This window comes from Plasmodium coatneyi, chromosome 12, assembly GCF_001680005.1.
Source record: "Plasmodium coatneyi strain Hackeri chromosome 12, complete sequence".
In the NCBI taxonomy this organism is placed as follows: Eukaryota; Apicomplexa; class Aconoidasida; order Haemosporida; family Plasmodiidae; genus Plasmodium; species Plasmodium coatneyi.
This window is the reverse complement of record NC_033567.1, coordinates 3206995-3229814: the sequence shown is the minus strand read 5'-3', so window position 1 is coordinate 3229814 and position 22820 is coordinate 3206995. Positions and strand designations below refer to the sequence as shown.

Below are 22820 nucleotides of genomic sequence, written 5' to 3'. Positions count from 1 at the left end.
TATTCCTGTTACTCTTTTTTTTTTTTTTGAAAATTTTTTGGCCTAATAGCGAAATTGAAAGGAAGGAAATAGCCTCCCATCTCGAACAATATTTATACCCCCGCTTGAGGGTACATTATTTCTCCATGACGCTTTTTAACAAATAAAGTTACGCGAAAAAAAAGATTGAACAACGGGACAGGATGAACCCAACTGCGTCATAAGGACATTCTCCCAAAAACGTTTTACAGGAAGGTTTCCCAGGTGGTATTTCAAAAAAAGGGAGGAATTGAACTCCCGAAAAAGGGGATGGTCAATTCGCGCAGTTCCAAACTTTATAGCATGAAATTGAGTGACAGTCTGAAGTGGGAAACCTCCTCAATAGATTAAACAACGCTCAAGCCTATATTTATCACGTGTTATACGTACTTACCAGAAGCTAGCCAACAGTTCTTCACCATGGAATTCACAGGGAGCAACTTCCTGCGGTTCAGACTAGCTTTGAGCATGATCAGCGGGAAAGCCATAACCATTAAAAATATCAGGAAAAAAAAAAAAAAAAAAAAAATCCGGGAGAGATGACCAGGGTGATGGAGTTGAAAAGGAAGGTCTGCAGGAGTATGAAGCAAAGCTGCTAAAGCTGATCGACAAATTATGCGACGATACAACGATCAAGATCAATGAAGAAGGAGATGAGTTATATTTCAAACCAGGATTTTTAATGGGGAACGTAAATGATGAAGTGAGGATAAGTGATTTGGACAATACATTTCACTGTGGAAAGGAAAGAAGTATTACCTACTTCCTTGAGTTCCTCCTTATGGTAACTCCATTTTTTAAAAACCCAGTCAAATTGACGTTAAAAGGAATAACCGATGATTCTACCGATGCGACTGTTCATACGTGTAAAATTGTGAGTGAACACTTTTTTAAAAATATTTTAAAATTAGACGATTATTTTTTGAACATTACTATTCTGAGAAGAGGAATACGGTCAGACCCTTCAGGGGAAGTTCTCTTCTTTATGAATAACCTGAAGACAGTGGAACCTTTCGACATGAATGACGCTGGGGTGGTTAAAAAAATAAGTGGGACAATTGTTTGCAATAAAATATCTGTTGTGTTTAGAAACAAATTGATGAATTTTGCCAAAAAGAATTTACTCAACTTTACTCCATATGTCAGCATAGAAGCGGAGGATGCTAAGGTAAAGAATTTCAAAGCACAAAATCATTTTATTTCCTTTTCCTTGTTTGCCCATACGAAGAATAAGTGCGTATATTCCACGGACTTGTGCGTGGACGAGTTTTTCTTGAACCACGCACGGGGCGTCCTAAACAAGGGGGGTGAAGGAGGCGAAATTGATGACCAGGACGAAGCAATGAGTGACGAAGTAACGGACGATGAAGCAACAAACAAACCCGAGATAAGGCACCGCAGCGCCGAAGCAGAAAAACAGAATATAACCCTACATGATGCAGACATATACGAACGGCTGGGATTTTTTATAGCCCTTAAAATGATGAACGAAATAAAGGGGCTTCCGTCGGTCGATTCCAACTACCAGTGGCTGCCCTTGTTGTACATGGCCCTGGGAAATGACTTAGCCGTTTCGAAAATTTCCTTGAGCATGGTAAAGCCATATTCCATTGCGCTGATGAGATTGCTGAGGGACTTTTTCAATGTCGTGTTTGATATTAAGAAAGTGGAGAAGTCCCCAGTGGACCACTCCTACCTGATCAAGTGTGTGGGCATAGGCTATCGCAATATTTCTAAGAAGACCTTTTAGCGGGTGGTACCTGCAGGGTTGTTCGTACAGGTATCCGCGAAGGAACTCCTACACCCATGCGTCAGTTTCCCCTGCGTAGGAAGCACACCTCCAATTTAATTCGCCATAGTGTGTGTGCCTAGCGGTGGATTTTTTTTGTTTGTCATTATGCCATTGTGCCACTGTGCCATTTTGTTGCCTTTTCAATTTTTCACTTTTTTGGTTCACGCACAGAATGTGTAAGCGTCAGCCGCACGTCGAAGCGGGGCTAAACGTACGGGTGCCCGCTCCAACGTTTGAACATTCTAACGTAAGCGTGTCAACTTGTTTGTTTTTTATTTCTTTAGTTGTAGACTTTCCTGTTTTGTGCCCCCCTGTGGGAAGAATACGCATAAATTTGGGGCAGTTTGGCACCCCTGTTTAGCACAAACACTGCAATGGTGTAGCAAAATAATGCAAAGCAAAATGCACAATGCAGCGTAATTTTAGTTGGTTTCTGCGCACATGTTTGTGCACGCTCCTACTTGCGAATGTGTGTTTGTTCCCTTTCCGGCGTGCTCCTCAGTGCGAAGCTGGGTTAGGTTATTACGGGTATATAAAAAGGCAAAAGGCAGAAGCTGTGCACGCCTTTTCGAAAATATCTTCTTTTTTTTTTTTTTTTTAACAAAACAGCCAAAACTTTCTTTTAGACAGGCGGAAATGAGAAAAGGTTCCTCTTTATGCTTAAAAATAAATGTAAGAAAATCTTATTAATTTTAAAAAAGTCTAAAAAAAAAAGAAAAAAAAGACAGAAAAGAAAAAGGAAAAATCTATTAAAGAGGAAAAAGTTAATAAAGATAAAAACATAAAATTTAAAAAAATTCCCATGCAAGTATAAAATTAAAGACAAAAAAAAAAAAAAAAAAAAAAGAAAAAACATTTAAAAGGGATGAATACTCGGATAAATAAACGACGCTGTAAATGTATTGCGATGGAACTCTGTTGGAAAAAAAAAAAAAAAAAAGGAATAAAATGATAAACACGATAAATATGGAAAAGGGCAAAATAACACTATTTTATTTTTTATGGTAAAAAAGAAATATAATTGCAGATAGCGCAAGAAAGGACTTTATAGAAATTGTGATATAATTATATAGGAAATAAAAAGCGGCGCAAAATGGAGCAAAATCGCCGTACGCGAGCAAGGCGCGATGGATGAACGAGAAATCGTAACGGCAACTCAAAACGTGGAATATTCTTATGGCTATGGAATTATAAGTATATAAGCATATACATATATACACATGCGATGATGGAACCCTTTTTTTTTTTTTTTTTTTTTCCCTCTCCTGTACGTTGTATAAATGTGGATGCGCAAGAGTCATCACATGCACGCACAAGCCACGTATACCCCAACTAATTATCACGTTGCAGGAAAATATGTGTCTCTATCCCAGGTGGTAGCTAAGCATATGCGCCGTTGTATTTAGAATCAATCGTCTCTGGATAGGGGAGTTCTACTCAGGTGATAAATGGGCCTCTACAAAAGTCGGTACGATTCGAAGCCAATCGGGAAGAAATTGTCCTACAAAAATCGTCATCTGGGAATAAAAAAAAAATTCTTTCTGGACCTTGTGCATACAACATTTGGTCTTTTTCGAACGTTCATTGGGTTCTCTGCTCACTCCATCTGGGATCCACCTGTTCATCGGAAATACACGTCAAGGGGTGCGCGTCGGGTTAAGGTTCGTAACTTACGGTGGGGAAATATGGACCGACCGACTGATAGGCAGACAAACAAACCGGGCGAGCGAATTAGGGGTGATACCAACAAAGACACAAGCACAAAAGCACAAACTTCAGTGCCCTCCCACTACATTTTATTTATCTTTCTTCTCTTCGTCCTTTTTCTGTTCAAAGGATTCATCCTCAAAGACGTCCTCTTCAGTTTCATCTTCATCTTCCTCATCCGCCTGGCTATCATCGGTTGAATTTTTCGTCGATTCCACGTCAAATTCATATTTGCCCGATTCAATATTCTTCTTAGACTCCATAGACTTTAATTTTTCCTCCATGTATGATGACAAGTGTTTCAAAGTGCATTCCTTGGGTAGAGGAGGCACATTTTTGGAGTTGATTCTGGTGTAGAAGATGCCCGACTTTCCGATTTTCAAATATGGCTCTGATACCCAGAAACGATATATTTGGGACTTTAATATTTGGTCTATTTTGGCTACAATCAAACCTGGGTCTTGTCTCAATTTTGTGGAGAAGTTGTTTTTGCACTCGTTCAAAATACCATGCAAGAATAGCAATGGCTTGGACTCGATGGCATAAAGGGTGTTGTTGTACACGGCAATGGTACACTGGTCCCAGATTTCTCGTAAGGCCTGCACGGTGGTGGGTAAAAAAAAAAAAAAAAAAAATTATGAACAGTTCATATTTATTTTGTTACATTGAGCGTGTCCCCCATAATGATAAATTTCGCAACATATAAACTTTCAAATGAGCATGTACCTTTTCAGTTTTCCTTTCAATGGCATTATCTCCGACAATTTCTCTAACGAGTAGTACCCACCATATTCTGGACCATCTCAAAACTTTTCTATAGCGCACTACTTTCTTGATTTTATGAATAAGTTTTGTGACTGGGTCCTTCACACCATGTTCATACAAATCTTTGATGGTTAAACTGGAGGGGAAAAAAAAAAATAAAATAAAATAAAATGTAGCTCAGTTTGTATTCTTCAGACAGATTTGAAAAATATGCGGAACACTTAGCACCGCTTAACGGGGGTTTCCGACGAGGTGCCACGCCGTGCTTACCTAATTGGGTCCTTGACTATGGTTGTTAAGGCGCTCGTTGCCGCTAAATCACTGTAGTTGCCACATTGCACAACATTGGTGGTCGTATTTTTATAAACGATCAGGAAGAAAAAGAGTGAGAAAATGTAACTGACTTTCATTTTCAACACCAACGGGGAAATTAAGTATTAAAGTAAAACGCGTAATTAATTCGGGCGAATGGGATGTCTTTCGACGTCTCCTTTATTTCACAAAATCAGAAATGGAAAAGGGCGGAGATGGATAAATACGTATGCCAATCTTAATAAAACTGCGACCAACGTGTGTGTATACTGAAGAAATATCCTTCACAATGACACGTTAAAAAGGGATGTACATTACAAATACGGTAGTAATGTATATGGTGAATGGAACGCACAAACTTATAAATGCTAAAAATAGGGAAAAAGGTACGCCCTGCATACGTATGCTGTAAAAAAAAAAAAATGTGCCAGATAGCTAATTTAAAATAGGGGCGCTTCTAAAATGGCTTCATAAATATTTTAAATACTGCTGTGGAAAAAAAAAAAAAAACTTTAAAGCAAATAATTATGTTTAACTAAAAAAAAAAAAAAAAAAATTAAGGGATGTAAGAAATAAACGAAGCACAATGAAAAAAAAATATTTTTTTTTCTTCGCTTTCGATTTGCATGTTTATCACAATGGGAAGAAAAAAGAAAATAAATTCTGCTTCTTCTGGTTGATCACGGAATAATAAGGAAACTCTTATGGGGTGGGCAGAGCCAGGGGTTAAAAAAATTATACGCGTTTGTATGCTGCATATGCTGTATATACTGTGTGTGCTTTTATATATAATGCCCCTCAAGCGGAAGCGCAATAAATGCGTGTATATGGCATGTACAGGGAGAGGTAGGGAAGGAATGTTCGCTTTGCTGTGATCACGTTTGCTACATTCAGGAATTCAAAGCGTTCGCTTAAGCAGAGCCCAAAACCAAGGGGGTCTTCTCTTCCTTACATGTTAGCGTTCGCATCAGCGGGACATAGGTACACTTACAGGGGGAGTGCGCATGTGATGTAAAAAAAAAAAAATAAATAAATAAAATGAACAAACAATTGAGTAAACAAATAAATATATTTACATTTGCATTCACTTTTATAATATACATGGAAGGCGTACATGCATCACATATACCTACATATACATTCTCTGATTACTTAAAAGTTGGCGCGAAAAAGCTTTGAACATGTGTTATGTCATCTACGATTTACAATAAATAAAACCATTTGTTACTTATTCATTTTTTTCCTTTTTGTTTTTGCGCAAAATTGTTGAATGATTTGTTTTATGCGGCAAAAAAGAGCCAACAGGTGATTACATTGTAAAAATATAATTTTGACGCAAACCAAGCTTTAAAAAAATTTTTTTATTGTGCTGGGATTTTCATAAGCGCGATGATATATATATACATATATATAATAAAAAATAAATAATACATTTAGCGCACAATATATGGAGCCATGTAACGTACCAATGTGAGCAAAATCGTCAGGAAGCGCTTACACTACTATTTTGGGCACGTCGCGTTTACATCACGTGTGCTTTTAATATTATCACTCTTACGTATGTGCTGTATATAAAAGTACACTACAATTATATGAGCAAACATATAGCCATTTTGCGATGACATCGTGCCGCCAAGCCGGCATGTCACATTGGGCACCTTTTTTTTTTTTTTTTTTGAAGCGTTCTTTTTGTGCGAAACTTAAAAGGTAAGCGCACTCAGATATGTACCATTCTTACAATAACACAGTTGTAGAAATAGCCAACGAAATTTTTTTTTTTTAAATTGTTGTTACTATTTGACTGCTAAAAATAGTGAAGCATAAAAAAAAAGAAGAACGACCTTTTTTTCTTTTTTAAATTCACATTTATAAGAATGTTATTATGACATAATAGCGGCATAAGCTGAATAATAAACTCCCTCTTCCCTTTGCTGGCCTTTACCCTTGTGTTATCATTCATTTTTTTTTTTTTTTGCATGCAAAGCTGGTTAAAACACACGAAACGGGAAGCAAGTGAGTGCGCTGGAGCTGCCTATGCTCTAACGAGGGGGTGAATTACTGCCCCACGTACGCGTATATAAGTACTGTGCCATAATTCGGTGCAAACCGTGCTATGTACGTGTCAAGAAGTGTGAGAGCACTGTATGGAGGAATTGCGCTTTGCTTTACTTGCCATATGTGTGAGATGCGCTTCGAAAAAGGTGATATCATGGAAGAGATGCAGGGGGGCATAAAACGAGCAGCAATAATAGCGGGGATGTGTTGAACGTATAAAAGGGATCAACACGTATTTATATGCTGATCCATAGGTGTACATATATATGTATATGTGTGCCTATCTGTACGGGGATACATTTGCGCTTAGCACAACTGAACATTTCGCTTCATCTGGGTTCTCTTTAAACATTAACGGGTGAGAAAAATGCACAGGGTTCTTTTTGTCACGCTGATTGCAAACGCAGGGGGTCTTTTCGGCTGCTCAAACGATGGGGATTCTACCCCAAATGAGAAGCTTATACGGTGCTTCACTATGTAAAATGTGCAATTGTACATATATATATAAATGTACTATGGAAGTGTAAAAGGAAGGTGCTGTGATGCTGGTGTGCGAACACCTTCATGCTTGCCTGTGAAAGCCTCCCCCCCTCGTTTTGCTTCTCTCCATTTCGTTTTACCGAACTTTTATTAACCTTTTAGCTCTCCTAAGAATGGAGCTTTCTTGCAGTATTTCCATTCATGGGTCATGCAACGCAGTCCATCGTGACGAAACACACCACGGCATTTTTTACCGCTTATACACCCAGCCGCTGTGTAAATCACTTTGCCCCATTGGTAAATAAGAACAGTTTCGTGCGCTTCCTTCAAATGTGTATGCATACTGCGAATAGGGGAATTTTCAAAAATCGGTTTATCCTTAAAAAGAGCAACGTAGAACTTTGTACAAACGGTAATTTAGGAAGAGTTCATCGTGTGATCCCCCATTTTGATGCCACATTTTTTACTTAAATATTCACTCACGTGTGTAACATCCTTTGCCAATAAATTTACATGTTCCTCCCCTATGCCCATTCGGTGTGGTAATTCGGGGGGGGACATGCGCAACGTTTCCGGCAAAGGACACCAATCATTAACATAAAAAAATTCACAAAATGAAGAACAGTTCTATCGAAATTGGCAAAACGGATTTGTTACCATTTTTCCAATTGCAGTGCCCCCAGCGGGGGTACTTCTTCGCAAAAGTGAGCACCCTGAATGGCAAGAAAAAAAAAAAAAAAAACAATAAAACATAATATGCACCGGTCTCATGTATTCCCGTATGCATATATCTCTACATAAAAAATAGCAGCAAAATGCGGCAGGTAAAAAATTCGCAGTCATTTAACTTCACATATCAAATTGGTCCTAAAAAGATGTGCCCCGGCGAAGTAGATAGCTATGCATATCAGTTCACGGGTGGCTCCCACTTCTAAACGGATGGTGCCCAGCAGCGCTGCAATTGTGCAGGGAGAGTGATTTCATTGTGTCTAACCACGCAGTGAAGCAAGATGGGCGAAAAAAAAGGAGGAAAAAAGAGGAAGAGGAAAAATGTACGCACAAATATGCTACCCAAATGTTCCCCCAATTGTACACGTGAATAAGTCGAATGAAAGACTAACGAACAGCGAATGGCACAACTGCGCACGTGTAAAATATGCCCGCTTGGTGAAAAACGCATGGGGACACAAATAAACATAATGGAATAAAAAATTACACAATTTTTAAATGACAAAGGCTCGAAGAAGTGTTCGTGAAAGGGTGAAACACCATTAAAAATAAGTGTTTTCCCTTGTGTGAAAAAGATACTGCGAAACAAGAATATGTCTTTTTCGCTTTCGTCCTGCCGTTTCTCCTTTGTTCTTTTTCCTTTCCGTTTCATTTTTGCTCTTCCCTATTTTTTCGTATTTTTTTCATTTTTGGGGCTTTTTTTTTTGCTTTTTTTCCCTACTGGACGTAACTAGCATTTTGTCTCTCACCTCACGAATAAATCTTAAACCCCCAAATAGCGTTTTGAAAAATACCGCATGACATATTAAAATAAAAACAAATTTTCCGTTTTTTTCTTTTCTTTTTTTTTTTTTTGCGAAAAGGTGCTATTAGTCTTGTTGAAAAGGGAACAAAATAAGCCCTTCTCAAAGTGCCACATACGCGTACATGCCAAAATGACGTAAACGTATTCACCCTCTTGCCCTAGTGTACACGTACATAATTTGATGTGCGCATCAAAGTGTACGTTAAAAAAAAAAAAAAAAAACCATCGTCAACATCCCATTGTGCAAAAAAAAAAAAAAAAAAAGAGAAAAATCAAGCTGTGACTACATTTTATTTTTTTTTTTTTTAATATGCCTTCTTCCCATGTAGTGTACATCGTCATACATGCAGTCCATTTCTCATTCATGTCGCTTTTTTAAAATGTAAAAAATAAGTGCGCATTATTTTTTCCTTTTCCGTGAAGTTTTCCTTTCGTTTTCCACCCCTTTTTCTTTCTTCTTTCTCACCCTCCCCCAGGGAGAATTCTCAATCGACGAAATCGCTTTTTTTTTCCGCATGATTTACACCATTGGATGGGAAATTTGCTCTGCCAAATGGATTAGTGTGCTTGCTTGATCGTTACTCTGTTGGGCAATCCACACGTACTTGAAAGTACACAATATCGTACTCGCTTATGTGCCCTTTTATGTGATCCATAAAGTAGCTACTTACCCACGCACGTTGACCCATTTTGTCATGTGCACATCGGGCCTTCCCTCCAGCACTCGATAATGAGCCTCGAAGCTGACCTCAACAGCTGACGTAACATATAATATAATGTTACTCAAGCTGTCATTTTTCCGTTCCCTTTTAAATGAAGATCATAGGGGCCTGAATTCTCTGCACCTTTTTTTTTTTTTTTTTTTTTTATGTGAAAAAATTGCAAACTTTTTTTTGCCACACCCGCTAAGGGGAAGCACCTTATATGAATCGCGTGTAACGCCGTCGGGGGGAAGCTGCAGACGTTTGTACCTGCACATGGGAAGGTAGGAGGCGCAGTTGGGATAAGAAACCAACCGAAGAGGCATCCAATCTGATTGCATTTTCCCAACGTGGCAAGTGCTTCACCCAGGAACTGTCCACACAGAGCAAAGCAGCGCAACACAGAGGGGGGGAACTTCCCGACGGATCAGCTACCAAGAAGCGCCGTGAAAGGTATTCCGTGTGAACCATGAAGAGGAACGACTAACGAGAGGGAAACAAATTTGGAAGAAGCACCCACACACATTTTTGTAAAAGTTCATCCGTGCTTAAGTAGGGCAACCCAGAGGAAATCTACGCACATGTGTGAGTGCAAATTTGTGAGGATACAGCTCCTGCCTGCCAGCCATCCCCTTTTTGTTCAACCGGCCTGTCCACACCACAGGGCCTTCATCAAAACGCACCGGTTGATGACAACCCACACAAAACGTCCTCAGAGAGCAAATTTTTTCCGTTAAAAAAAGAAAGAAAAAATGAACGAAACGAACAGAGAAAACAATGTAGTAATAAACGATGTGACAGAAAACGTGGACGATATGAACAAAATGGACGAGTCCACAGAAAGGACACAAATTTACCATGATGATTTATGCGATAATGATATAAAGATATGTTTGCCGTCCAGAATAGGCTTTCTTCCAGCTGTGAAATCCATGACGGATGGAGTAAAATGGGGATGGGGATTTACAAACACTCCAAAGGAAACGTCCAAATATTATATAAACGAAATATTGTGTGGGTGTATTTTATGCCTTACTATGTTACCCGAGATGATATCCTTTTCAATGATTGCCAATATTCCGCCTTATATTGGATTGCAAGGTGCTTCTTTCCTTTGTTTAATAACGTCTATTTTTGGAGGATCCCCTGCAGTTATCCACGGTGTAACGGGTGCCTTCGCATCTGTGTGTTCAAAATATTTAGTGGAAAATGAAAATGTGAATGGGCTACCAGAAGGAATTGAGCGATTGTATGTGTGCATACTGATCTGCTCTGCGATGCTTTTTTTCTTTTCGCTTTTTCATATGTCTGCCTTGATTCAGTTAATTCCGACCCCCGTTTTTATTGGGTATTGTAACGGACTGTCCATCATATTTCTGAGGGCGCAGTTACACACGCTGAAGGACCCCAAAACGCATGAATACATTAAGGGGTACTATTTGCTTTTTTTCGTGATCATTTGTACGCTGGTGGTTATCATAGTGGAGCTTTGGAAGAAGATCCCCAAGGTGAGTGAGGAGGTCATCGGAGTCCGTTCATGTGTGCGTGTTTTATCGTTTATCGTTTTCGGGTGGGGGAGTGGCAACCCATCTGTGTGATTTCCATTCCCCGTTCCACGAAATGCTTAGTAGTATGCTTTTCTGCACTGTGCTGAAGTAACCCTTTTCGTGGTATCATGTCCATTTTCACGGCTCCCCCCCCCCTTCGCAGCTGGGCCACAAAATCCCTTCCACCCTAATAGCAATAACAGTCACCATATTTGTCGAATTTGTCATCCTGAGGAAATTCCTACACAACAATTTCGACTCTTTCAAGGGCGTGAAATCCTACACAGTGGGTGATTTATTCTCCTTCACGTCAGATAAAGCCAAGCCGACGTTTTTATTCACCAATAAAGAATTAAATTTTAACAAAGTGGAATTTAATATAGAGCTAATACAACAGGTGATCAACATGTTTGTGGTGTTACTTCTTGAAGTTTTGATGGTCAGCGAAGTTATAAAAGACATGGGTGGAGCAGAATGTGATACGAATGAAACGGTTTTTTCTCTTTTTATTGGGAATCTTTTGGCAACCTTGGGAAGTGCTGTTGGGGGTAGTAGCTTGTTAGGTTTGTCTGTTTTGAATTACAGAAATGGAGCAAGAGGAAAAGAGAGTGGAGTCGTGGCTTCCATTTTGATATATGGCATTTTGCTCTTTGGATATTCCCTCCTTAATTACATCCCCCTTTCCTTCCTCTGTGGGATTATGATTACTGTGTTTATTCACTGCTTCAAGTGGTTTTCCATCCCGATTGTGTTTTTTACCTTCTGCCCTGGGTACATAAGGAACTGCCACCCGTGCATGAGCAGGAAGATCTCCCGATGGGACGCCTTCATCATCGTCCTCGTCACGGTCCTATGCGTAAGGGGGAAAATGAAAAAAAAAAAAAAACACAAAATTGGAGTTGCAAAAATAATAAATGAAATTGCGCAACTATGGGGGTGTTTTTGTGTGAAACCACTCCTCGCACAATATGTTTTGCACATGCACTAATTTTTGGTGCTCCTTTTAGCCCTCCCCAATATGCATCATTTTTGCAATTGATTACTGTTTGCGCGCCCCCATATTTACAGGTCTTCGTGAGTGTCCCGACTGGAGTTTTCGCGGGGATAATTTTATCCGCCCTGGTGTACGTATGGCAGAGCAAGTCCACATTTAAATTTGAAATATTTTATGACAAAGACACAGACACGAAGGTAATTTTACATGGAAAGTGCAGCTGCCGGCCATTCGTCACGACGCATAGGATTGCACTAAAGCAGAAATGGGAGGAATACACGCATGTTCACCTTTCCTTTTTCACATTTCCCCCTTCGTGTATTCCCCTCCCCCCCAATTTAGTACTACGAAATTGAAGGCCACCTGTTCTACGCGTCCAAGAAGATGTTCACGAGGCTGTTTACCTACGAGAACGACAGCTCAACCGTAAACATTGTTCTTAAGGGAAAAAGTACCCTCTTTGATTACACCGCCATTGAGGCGCTAACGTCAGTGAAGCAGCAGTATAATTTAAACAACCGAAACGTAACTATTCATGGTTTAAGCCATGAGTGCATTAAAAAAATAGCGAAAATGAATCACCTGTGCAAGCAAATAGACGTGGATCTGGTCAAAGTGGAGGCTCCAGTCGTGCCCCTCCTGTACAAACCCTTGCGGACCATTCTGAAGGTACGCCCTGCAGTGATCCATCCGTAGTGACGGCCACTCATGCGAATGCTTGCCAATCACTGTGAGATCACACACCGTTTCGTTACTACCACTCACAACGGCAACATCCCCCCCCTGCAGACGCAAAAAACCATAAGGAGAAGAATGTCCTTCAAGAAAAAAAAAAAAAAAAAAAAAGAAACAGTGAGCGACAAATCGCAGGACGAAGTGGAACCATAAAGACGGAATAGGCAAACGCACATGTGTACATATGTACCTATCAGCTGCTTAACCCCTACCCTTTGCGCATTTAAAAATATATTCGCATTACTCATTCATGCTTCATTCCCCCGAGTGCATTTTTCCCCCTCTGGCAATTTTGGCTCAACTGTCCAAACTGGCCAAACTGGGACAAGCTTTTTCCCCAGTTTTCACCCCCCGTCATTGAATTTTTTTTAATTTATTTATTATATTCATTGTTTTGTTTTATATGCACAAAAAAAGCATCTCCCCATCGGCGCCCAGTTTATTTATGTATAATTCAGAAGAAAAACACGCAACATTGTGCGTGGGTGTGTGTAGCTCTATTCGGCTATTCATTCCATTGTCGTGTTTCTCCCCCTTTTCTTTCTCACCTCCACTGTGCGCACTTTTTTTGAACTCTCCAATTTGTTTCACACCTTCGTTCTTCCCCTTTTATGAGCATCACAACGGCTAAAAGATCGCCGCTTATCCTGTCCACCACGGGACTATCCCCCTTGTGTATGGCTCCTTATGCTTTTAAACGCTTTTTTTATGTACTCCAGTTTTTCATCATAATTTCTGCAAAAGAGAAAAGAAATTATGTGCACATGAAATTGTCACACATGTACACCTACTGATGTGTTTATATATACGTGGTGCGTGCAGCTTATAAATCGTTACTAGCGTTTTTTTTCTTCATTCTTTTTCTTATGAACTTTTTAATATCTCAGTAAATTTTTTTAATGTTTTTTGTAAGATACCTAAGCTTCTTCCACTCGTGTTCGTACAGCAGGATTGGGTTCCTAGGAGGGGGGGTGCAAGGGGAAGGTGACATACTATTGGGTGCTGACGTGGGCACCCACATTAAGACACTACAGGCGCGTAAACATACCATCCTAAGAATTTGAGGTTCCGAATCCTGTAGGTTAAATGGTGCCGGTGGAACTTGTGAGGGTTGTCCTTCATGTTCTTGTTGATGCTTCTGTTGTGCACAAATTCGACGTACACATTTTGGAACTCCGGCAGGTGGGTGATGGGGTAAATGTGGACGAGCTTGCGTGCTAGTTTGTACCTACGTGGATTGGAAGGGCAGAAATTAATGTATCTCACGGATGCACAGCATGGATGCATAACAGGATGGGTGTCATTCTACGGGGGGAAGATTTTCACGTTTGCGAGTGACTGCAGTGCAGAGTAAGCGCCCCTTTAATTACCCGCTCTCTTTCACAAAAAACGTGGCCTGCTTTGTAAAAATGGTCTCCCGTGGGTCCTTGCCTGAAAACACGGTGGAATGGATCACATTGGAATGTAACACATTGGTGATCATCACATGGATACGTGTCTCTTCTGCACAGTTTGACCCCGTGTCGACTTTCAACTAGCAACAATTCCCCTCATCCGTGTTACCTTCCACCCGGAGCTGCTTCACAAAATCGAAAAAGTGCGAGTTCGGGCTGTAGACGCTGTTGTATAGGAAGTTATCCGACCGGATGAGGAGGTCAAGGAATTTAAGGCGGTACAAACTGACTGAGGGGATTGGCGCAGAGGGGCCCGCATACGTGTGTAAATTTTCCTTCGTGTTGAAGTAAATCTCGTGGATGTTGCTAATATTGTCGTTGCAGATGGCAGCATTGGAGTTGTTCCTGCTGGCTTGGCCTTCCAAGTCGGAATTCGTATCCAGCACGATATTATTATTGTAGTTGTATTTTTTATATGTGGGGTATTCCTCCTCCTTTTTAACGCCCATAAGTTCATATTTTAGTAAATCAATTAGCTTGTTCACATTTTTGTAGTTGTGATAGTTACAAAGAAATAGGTTGTATATGACTTTAATTAGTGTGTGCAGATTTTTCTTTTCTTTCTTTTCATAATTTTCTCTCATCATTTCTAGCAGCATATGGATGTCTGCAATTTCGCAGTTAAGGCGGGAACAGGCTTTAATAATGGTGACTAAATAATTGGACATGTCCTCCTCCATTTGGTTGCTCCTTTTAACAATCTCATTAATGCATCTGGAAAATACCTTCTGATTGATCCATTTTTTATCCTTGAAGGAGGAAATCAAGTTTACCGTTTCGACGAGCTCCTCCAGGGTGTACTCCTCTATAAGATTATTCAACTCGGAGTAAATGTAGTTATAGATAATTTTGTCGTGTTGCACATTTAGGTAGATCAAATACTTAATTGTTAGGAGTAGAGGTGTATCTACATCACTAAGTTGACTTGTAACTTCTCTCCTTCCTTCCTTTTTCTCCTCTGCGTTAAGTAGCTGCACATAGGACAACACCACCGTTTTTAAAACCTCCTTCTTCAGGGGAACCCTTTTTGACAACAAAATGCTGTATGTAAAAATTATTTTAAAATCTTTTTTTTTTAAGCTAGCCAAAATGTCATCCGTAAATAATGTACGTGCACAATCTTTGATTTCCTGTTTGTAATTTTTGTAAGACGATATACAAATTTGTTTCTCCTTTTTATATTTTTCAATGCATTCGATGAGGTTGCTAGACACTTTTTCAAACTTTTCCACTTCACTATGTATGCTTCTACTTGCGTAAATGATTCTCCTGAACGTGGCGTCTTCCTTGCCATACCCCACAGTCAATTTTATCCTGTTCAACCACTTCATTATATGCATCTTTTTAAGGGGGGCAGGTGTGTGTATACGGGGGTGGTTACAACTGGACTCTGCTTTACAATTGGCAACGCGGATTAACTAGGCCTATACCGTTGGTACAAATGGACCTTTGTAGGTATGAACATATTGGCAAAAAAATCAGAGTGGCCATCCCCTCCAATTGTGCCCTCTCAAACAATGGATATTCCGCGCGGCTCATTTTGTTACTTTCACAGAATCGGTTTACATTATCCGCTATGCCGTTCCCATGGGCGCTTTTCACGAAGGGAGAAAAATCCGCATAGAGGGGAAGTACCCCTCCTTAAGCATCTACAAAGAGCGGAACAAGCAGCACCAAACGAACCTTCGAAGAAGTGTAGCAATTTTCCTACTCCATTTTTCCATGCCGCTTCCCCAATTAGTTCACAAACTACAAGGGGGGGCATAAACCGGTGAGTAGGTGGCAACACGCACGCATGCACCTAACCAGATGGCATTGCAATTGCGACGAATCAAGCTGCACTGTGCATAACACACCCTGTTCCAGAGGGGAAATTTTGGGGGGAGCCACACAGGATGCCCCATACCTACCACGGGACAATGCTTCCCAGCGAAGTTCCCCAATAGTGAGGAAACATAAAAAAAAAAAAATGAGTGAAAAATTGTAAAGTCAAACAAAAGGGGAAAATTGCACGTGAAAGGGAGTTCCTCCTGCTGGAGAGGGCTTCCCATTAGGAATATAGCAGCGTGCTTCTTAAAAGCGAAAGGATGGAGACACGCAACGAAACGTTTAAAGAGGGGTTACAAGTCGGAAAACACATGCAAATGGGGGAACCGCATTCGGTATGCACATGCGGGGTTGTTTGCCAAGGCACAAATGAAGAAGTCACGGAGATGTGAAGGGCAAACGCGGGAAAGGGTACGCAAAGAAAAAAAAAAAAAAAAAAAAAAAAATGCAACGTTGTGAAGATAGCTACAGGGGGGAGTACAAATTGGTACTACTGCTCTTCACGTGTGAATACCTGAGATGTGTTTATACGTATGCCGGGGCGTGTCCATTTGGACGGATTTCCCTGGCTCCCGCCTGACCATCTGTGCGAAAGCGGAGCGCTGGGAATACGAAAAAAAGGCAAAAAAAAAGCAAAAAAAAAGCAAAAAAAAGGTTAAAAAAGTGCAAAAAAAAAAGTGTAAGAAAAAGGCAAAGAAGGGGCCAAAATCGACCCTCCCACACAAATCACACCATATTCTTCAACACGTTGATCTTCTTGTAATGGTCGATGGAGATGCTCTCGGGAGACGACATGAGGTAGTACTCCCCATCCACCTGAAAATAAACATTACACACTTGCTCTTTAAAAAGTATTTTCCACGGGCCAACTCCCTGGTGCACCCTAAAGGCTCTACCCCTCAGGGTGAATTCCAACCCCAAGTCTACCCCTGACTGATATATGACAAATTCCAGCACACCATCCCCCACCTCCTGTTGCGATTTTTTTAAATCTTTATACATTTTTTTCTGCTCCAAAGGTAAATCCTTTGGTAACTTTAACCCAATTTTATGCGTATAATTCCATATGTCATTTCCAGAGGAGTAGGAGGGAATATTGACGCATATTATGCTCATTGCTTTTTTGAGTACAGGGGGGGGAGGAGATGTGCTGTCATTATGGCTAGTCGTAAAAATAACGTTTTCGTAATTTTTGCCAGTAACCATTTTGTCAATAATTAAATTAACAGGAATATTTTTTTTAAAAATAATTTTTTTAAATCCTTCAACGGCATAAATGAGTTTATTAATAAAGGCACTTTTCTGTCTGTGTCTTTCAAACCCTCTACCTATCCTTGAATCTATCCCTATACTGAAGTAATTGCTCATGCATAGTTTTAGGACCTTCACATTCTGTTCATTTTCAGTTAAGGTTTCCTTCTTTTTCGTCGCAGAACTGATTTTATTAAAATACCCCTCTTCCTTCAACTTCACATGTACGTTCCAATAATCATGTTTTTCAATTTTAGACTTGAACGCTTGATCTACTATTTTTTTTAAAATATCAAATAAAAAGGTGTAGTTAAAAAAGCCATCCATTTTTTTCCATCCGAACGCTTTGGCAAAATCGTTGCCTGTTCCGAAGGGAATTACGCCTACGGCAATTTTATCGTCCTTAATGTCATAATGTTCTGCTTCTTTTAGAAACCAATTCAATGTTCCATCTCCTCCTGCCACTAGGACGTAGGCACATATGTTTTCATCCTCCCCAGCTATGCCATCATCGTTATTACTACCTGTATTGTTACTTGGTTCATTTGTTCCGTTTTTACTGGTGTTATGACTTGGGTTGCGGTTGGGTGTGGTGCTTTTCCCCTCCACGGGGTGGCTACTTTTGTTAAGAGGGCCCCCCGATTGGGGGGTCACGAACTCACTTTTAATTTCAGCCTCCGGAGGGCTGTTCGTCACAGAACTGAGGTGCAGGAACCCGGGCTTCTTCCCATGCTCGCCTTCCAAAATGTTGTAAATGGAGAAATGGCACTTGTGCGGCTTGTGGAATATTATACCGTTGACTCCAAACTGGGAGGTGGTAAAGGGGTGAAGTGGTGAAGCGGTGAAGTGATGATGTGGTGAAGATACACATCCGGGGGATATGCGTGCGGGTCCACGTGTACGAACACGTATTGCTGCAGGTGCGCATCCCGCAGTCGGGTCTTACGTCGGTGAACATAGATGCTCTATTCCCCCCCGCAGTAGGATTGACAAACAGAAAAATATACTTCATCTTTTGGTTGTTCCAACATTAGCCAATAAAACGTTGATAAGTTTTTTTTTTTTTTTTTTTTTTTTGGACTAGCTATGTCCAGTGGGGAAGAAAATGATCAAAATGGGGAAGGGCAACAAGGGTGCGTCAAAGGTGACAACTCATGGTTCCATTATTGTTAACGCGTTTGCCTTTTCTTTTGCGCTCTCCTCGTTTCAGTCCTAATTTGGGGGTTTTACGTGCGCGTTTGCTACCCTTTCTGCGTCCCCATAAGTTGGAGAGTTACCCCACGGGCATGCAGCTTTAGCGCTGGGCCAAAGGTAAACTTAAAAAGGCATCAAATGTTCGCGGGGCGGATGCGCACTAACTTGGTCCCTGCATGTGCAGTCATCTTAAAAAAAAAAATACGCCAGAGTGAACAATTTTAATTACTAAATGCTATCCAGAAGAATTAGAAAAAAAAAAAAAAAAAAAAAAACGCCTTAGAAAGGGAAGGACGATAAAGTGCATTTGCAACGCGTGTTCATGGAGGGGATATAAATTTACTTTAACACCCTGCTACATTGATGCGTACCAATTCACGCACATACATGGCCTATCCGCTCAGTATACACATGTCAAGCGCGAAAACAAACACGCCCATAAAATATGCTAAATGCATACATTTGGGCAATGTATGTGCGTAATTTTGGATCATATGATATACGTTAATTTACACAAAAAGGAAAAAAAAAAAAAAAAATTATCCAGTCTTTCGTTTAACTAACTTTTACTCACACAAAAGGAAGAAAAAAATAAAATGAACAAATGCGAATATAGACAGTGAGTTTTATTTCCCGTTTTATGTGTAAAAAAAAAAAAAAAAAAATTGCATATTCGTAAATTATACCAAATTGAAAAAAAAAAATGCAGACGCTTTTTTTTTTTTTTTTACGCGACATTGCAGAAATGGCAGTCCGTAATTTTAGGGAGGATAAAATGTAGCACCAAGGTGGACTAAACTGAACAAAAAGAAAAGAAAAAAACTAATGTGAACAAAAACAACTGGACGAAAACAAAACCGAGACGTCTGCGCTGAAACGTGAATGGAAAAACAAAACAGTTGCGCTGGACGGTCGGGAACTGCGTGAGGGGGTGCCAATCCGCTTGGCCATTCTGCTTAACCATTCCGCTTGCTCATGTGTAGAGTCCCACCTTTTTCCAGCAGCATCAAATCACGGAAAAAATGAGCGACCATTTGGGTAACCCTCTACGTGGTGACACTCTGGGGCGTGCAAAATGTATGCTCACATTTGATCGTTTGCGCATTCTATCCACGCCCCGCTTGTCAAGTAAGAAACTCCCCTACTAGTGATACATCCCAGCGGGGGAAGAATCAAACTTGGATAAGTTATGCTTGTCGACGGAATTGTAAAAAGAACCATCGCTACTGGATTCAAAAACGGTGTTGATCTTGTCTTTCTGTACTTCCTCATAATCCTCATATATGTCTGAGCAGGCATTTGCTACATCTAAAAACGTGTAGTTCGTGGGTTCTGTGACGGCTTTCTTCATGTAGTTCTTCATTTCGGTGTACCCACTGTACATGTCGTTGTTGTAAAGGAAAAATAAACACACGGACAGGAAAAAAAGAAACACGAATAGAAATAAAAATACTACTGTGTCACAGAAAAACCAGAAAATGCATGGGAAAACGGACAGCACCATTCCAGACATAACTAAACTTGTGCTCAGTTTCCACAGGGCATTCTGCGAAAAGGCAGGTGAATTTTTCTATTACTTCTATGTGGGGGTGTGCATCGTTTGTATACGTTTGTGGATTTTTTTTTTTTTTTTTTTTTACTTTATTTATCTTTTCTTTTTTTTTACGTATGAGCAAAGGCGTCCAACTTACCCTCGAGTAATCTAGGAGAGAATATATCTGAAAGGACACCATCGCGTAGGTAATCAGCCTTATCAGCCACAAGGACTTGATATTGCCGTAATTCCTGTGGATAAAATTTTTCGTCTGGTTGATCATTATTTTGTTGTCCTCGGAAAGTAAGACAACTTTCTGCTTCATCATGTCAACTCCTTCAATTTCAAATATCGTATTTAGCAGCCGCGACCGCTGCACTCCGATCACCGTCGCGTGGGTAGATGCGCTTCCGTAAAACGACACGCGCACATCCCCGACCTACAAAAGGGGCAAAAGGGGCAAAACGGCGCAAAACGGGATGCAAATGTGCATATGAACATTATAGGCCTAATTCAGGTGTATCCTTCTGCCTTTTTCACATAAGGGGGAAAGCTTCCCCAAGGGGCTAAACCTGAGCAAAGCGCTCCCCCCATTGGGTCATGCCACAGCACAAATTGGGGTTACCCCCCCTCAAAAGTATCCCCAGGGGATCCCCTCTACAAAATCCCCTTTACACGTGGAGCATTTATTATTAAAACTGCGCATCACGAAAACGCCTCAAATGGGTTATACTTGTGGGTTCAGAGGATCTCCAGTGTACAAATAATTATCATAAACGTTCGTGTTTAAATGGTCGAGGGTAAAAGGAGGTTTTATTTCCGACTCGGTGAACCAGCCGTCATCCACTAAGTCCAACTTTTTTTTCTTTTGAAAATTTATCAGGGCATTCATAGGAAGTCTGTAGCTCCCGGCTTTGGCATAACTAGCATACTGCAGCAGGAAGGGGAAAAAAAAAAAAGAGAGGGGGGTGGGAATACAATTGTAGAATGGCTCTTTCCTAAAAGTGAGCACTTATGTGTAGGTCTGGACGCACGTTTGGAAAGACCCTCAAGCCACACAAAAGTGTACATATATGTATGTGCGTGTGCATGTGGTCATGCATATGGGAACACGGACACACGCCGTTGCCCGTGCGACATCGCTCACCTTTCTCCCCACATTTCCGACGGCTGGCATGTATTCAGGATTTTTTCTACTTTTATAAAAAAAAAAAAAATTGTAAGGAGTCCTAACTACATGATCCTCAAATCTTCCCCTTGCTAACAAGCCCAAGTACCCATACCCCCTCACCCACTGGTACATCTCCACTTTTATTTCGAAGAACACGCCTCGAAATGAGTAGATGTTACTGCTGAATTCCGGTGGTGCATAAAATATTTCCTGGTCTTGTAGCGGGCAGTTCTGTCACACAAAGCGGATAACAAGGATGCAGCTGTTTGGCATAATTATTCTTTGCGTGTGAATCGCTTTACGTGCACACTCTCAAAATTTAGCACAGTCTTTGCTTTTTTTTTTTTTTTTTTTTCTTACTATATGTATGATTTTTCCATTGTTTTCCTCCAAAGGGATGCAGGAAACCTGCAGTGAAAAAGGGGTTTCAATTAAAAATAAAATTTGTGCAGCTATTTTGTTACAATTTGTTATGATTCATTTTTAATTCATTCCGCGCAAGACTCCTACCGGTATGGCGTTCTTTATTATGGGTCTTAATTCTTTCGAATACGTGACATATTTGTACTCGTTCACGATGGTAAATATTAGGAGTATTATCGTGAGTGCCGTCGCAGATATAGATAAAATCTTTTTCGGCACGCAATATTCTTCATTGCTAATCATTTTTTTTTTTTGTAAAATGAAACAATTGGCAGAATTGGCAAACGGATAGACTTGTTTTTATTTTTAGACAGACATTTGATTAAACAAATGATAGAGCTAATTTATTCATATAGACTTGAATTACACTGATAAAATTATAACGAGCAAATGCTTGACAAAAGGCAAAAAATTTCAAAAGAAAAATTTCAAGGCAGCATTTTTTTAAGCGCGGAAAAAGGGGGAATATATATATCTCCTTGTTACTTCAAGCACGCAAACAAAACAATTCAACAAAAAATAAAAAGCGTACCTTTGGTGATAGGTAGACCGGATTGTGCTTATTTCTCCGGACAAAATTGAAAATTATGGAACTGCGCAAAATTGGGAGAACGCAAAAGGGTGGAAGCGCGAAAATGTACACATGCGAAAAGTCAAAGGTGTGGAAGTGTACAATTGCCAAGCACGCTGCAGCTTAACCCAGGTATTTGCAGATGACCTGTCTGAAAATAAAGATTTACAAATTAAAAAATGATAAAAGAAAAAAAAAAAAAAAAAAAAAGGCCTTAATGACAGTAGTAAGTATCAACTTAAAACCTTTTTGAACAATAATAAGTAAAAGTCTAACGAGCATCAAATTACGTTTTTATATTTCCCCCCCAATTTGCTATTTCTACTTTAAATAAAAAAATTGCTCTATATGCACACCTGCTCATTTTAACTTCATCCTTTAAGAATAATAACAGTCCTTTTAAAAGGGAATACGAATAATTCTTGAGGAAAAAGTTGGCACTTATGCACAGCCCCTTTATCCTTTATGCCTTATTTTCGCACAAAATTTACAGCACTTTTATATTCCCCAAAATTTGTAATCAGCTAACATTGGAGGAATAACAACCTTCCGTAGACTATTTTACCGTTGTTTAGTTTTACTCTACTTATGAGTGAATTCCCCAAATGTGTGTAAGGGCTTTCCTTTTATCATTTCACACGCTACTTTCTACGGACATATATCGGACAATACAGGTGTTTCATCAAGGCTGGGAAACTAACCATGTAGCGCTGTTGTATGCCTGTACAGTTAGCTTTTTTTTTTTTTTTTATGCA

The 22820-nt window shown here is 40.0% G+C and overlaps 6 protein-coding genes across 6 annotated transcripts; 2 read left to right on the top strand and 4 right to left on the bottom strand.

Annotated features, from left to right (window-relative positions):
* Positions 1-700: 700 nt before the first annotated feature.
* Positions 701-1768, top strand: PCOAH_00043970 (RNA 3'-Terminal Phosphate Cyclase-like protein; the record flags this gene model as incomplete). Its single annotated transcript, XM_020061181.1, has 1 exon — positions 701-1768. The coding sequence occupies one exon, from the start codon at positions 701-703 to the stop codon at positions 1766-1768; it is 1068 nt and encodes a 355-aa protein (XP_019916288.1).
* A 1838-nt stretch (positions 1769-3606) lies between these two features.
* PCOAH_00043960 (Exported protein 2) lies at positions 3607-4893 on the bottom strand (the record flags this gene model as incomplete). The annotated part of the gene is made up of 3 exons (XM_020061180.1): positions 3607-4116; positions 4244-4418; positions 4553-4893. The coding sequence occupies 3 exons, from the start codon at positions 4690-4692 to the stop codon at positions 3607-3609; spliced, it is 825 nt and encodes a 274-aa protein (XP_019916610.1).
* Positions 4894-10116: 5223 nt separating this feature from the next.
* On the top strand, positions 10117-12793 carry PCOAH_00043950 (Sulfate transporter; the record flags this gene model as incomplete). The annotated part of the gene is made up of 5 exons (XM_020061179.1): positions 10117-10872; positions 11075-11767; positions 11980-12102; positions 12248-12574; positions 12695-12793. 5 exons carry the CDS (start codon positions 10117-10119, stop codon positions 12791-12793), a joined length of 1998 nt encoding a protein of 665 aa, XP_019916960.1.
* A 509-nt stretch (positions 12794-13302) lies between these two features.
* On the bottom strand, positions 13303-15434 carry PCOAH_00043940 (Uncharacterized protein; the record flags this gene model as incomplete). Its single annotated transcript, XM_020061178.1, has 5 exons — positions 13303-13375; positions 13558-13599; positions 13689-13868; positions 14011-14071; positions 14204-15434. 5 exons carry the CDS (start codon positions 15432-15434, stop codon positions 13303-13305), a joined length of 1587 nt encoding a protein of 528 aa, XP_019916262.1.
* Positions 15435-16647: 1213 nt separating this feature from the next.
* Positions 16648-18184, bottom strand: PCOAH_00043930 (Diacylglycerol kinase; the record flags this gene model as incomplete). Its single annotated transcript, XM_020061177.1, has 2 exons — positions 16648-17979; positions 18119-18184. 2 exons carry the CDS (start codon positions 18182-18184, stop codon positions 16648-16650), a joined length of 1398 nt encoding a protein of 465 aa, XP_019916579.1.
* Positions 18185-19510: 1326 nt separating this feature from the next.
* On the bottom strand, positions 19511-21737 carry PCOAH_00043920 (Uncharacterized protein; the record flags this gene model as incomplete). The annotated part of the gene is made up of 6 exons (XM_020061176.1): positions 19511-19912; positions 20058-20339; positions 20634-20831; positions 21048-21302; positions 21432-21479; positions 21582-21737. 6 exons carry the CDS (start codon positions 21735-21737, stop codon positions 19511-19513), a joined length of 1341 nt encoding a protein of 446 aa, XP_019916482.1.
* Between the last annotated feature and the right edge of the window lie 1083 nt (positions 21738-22820).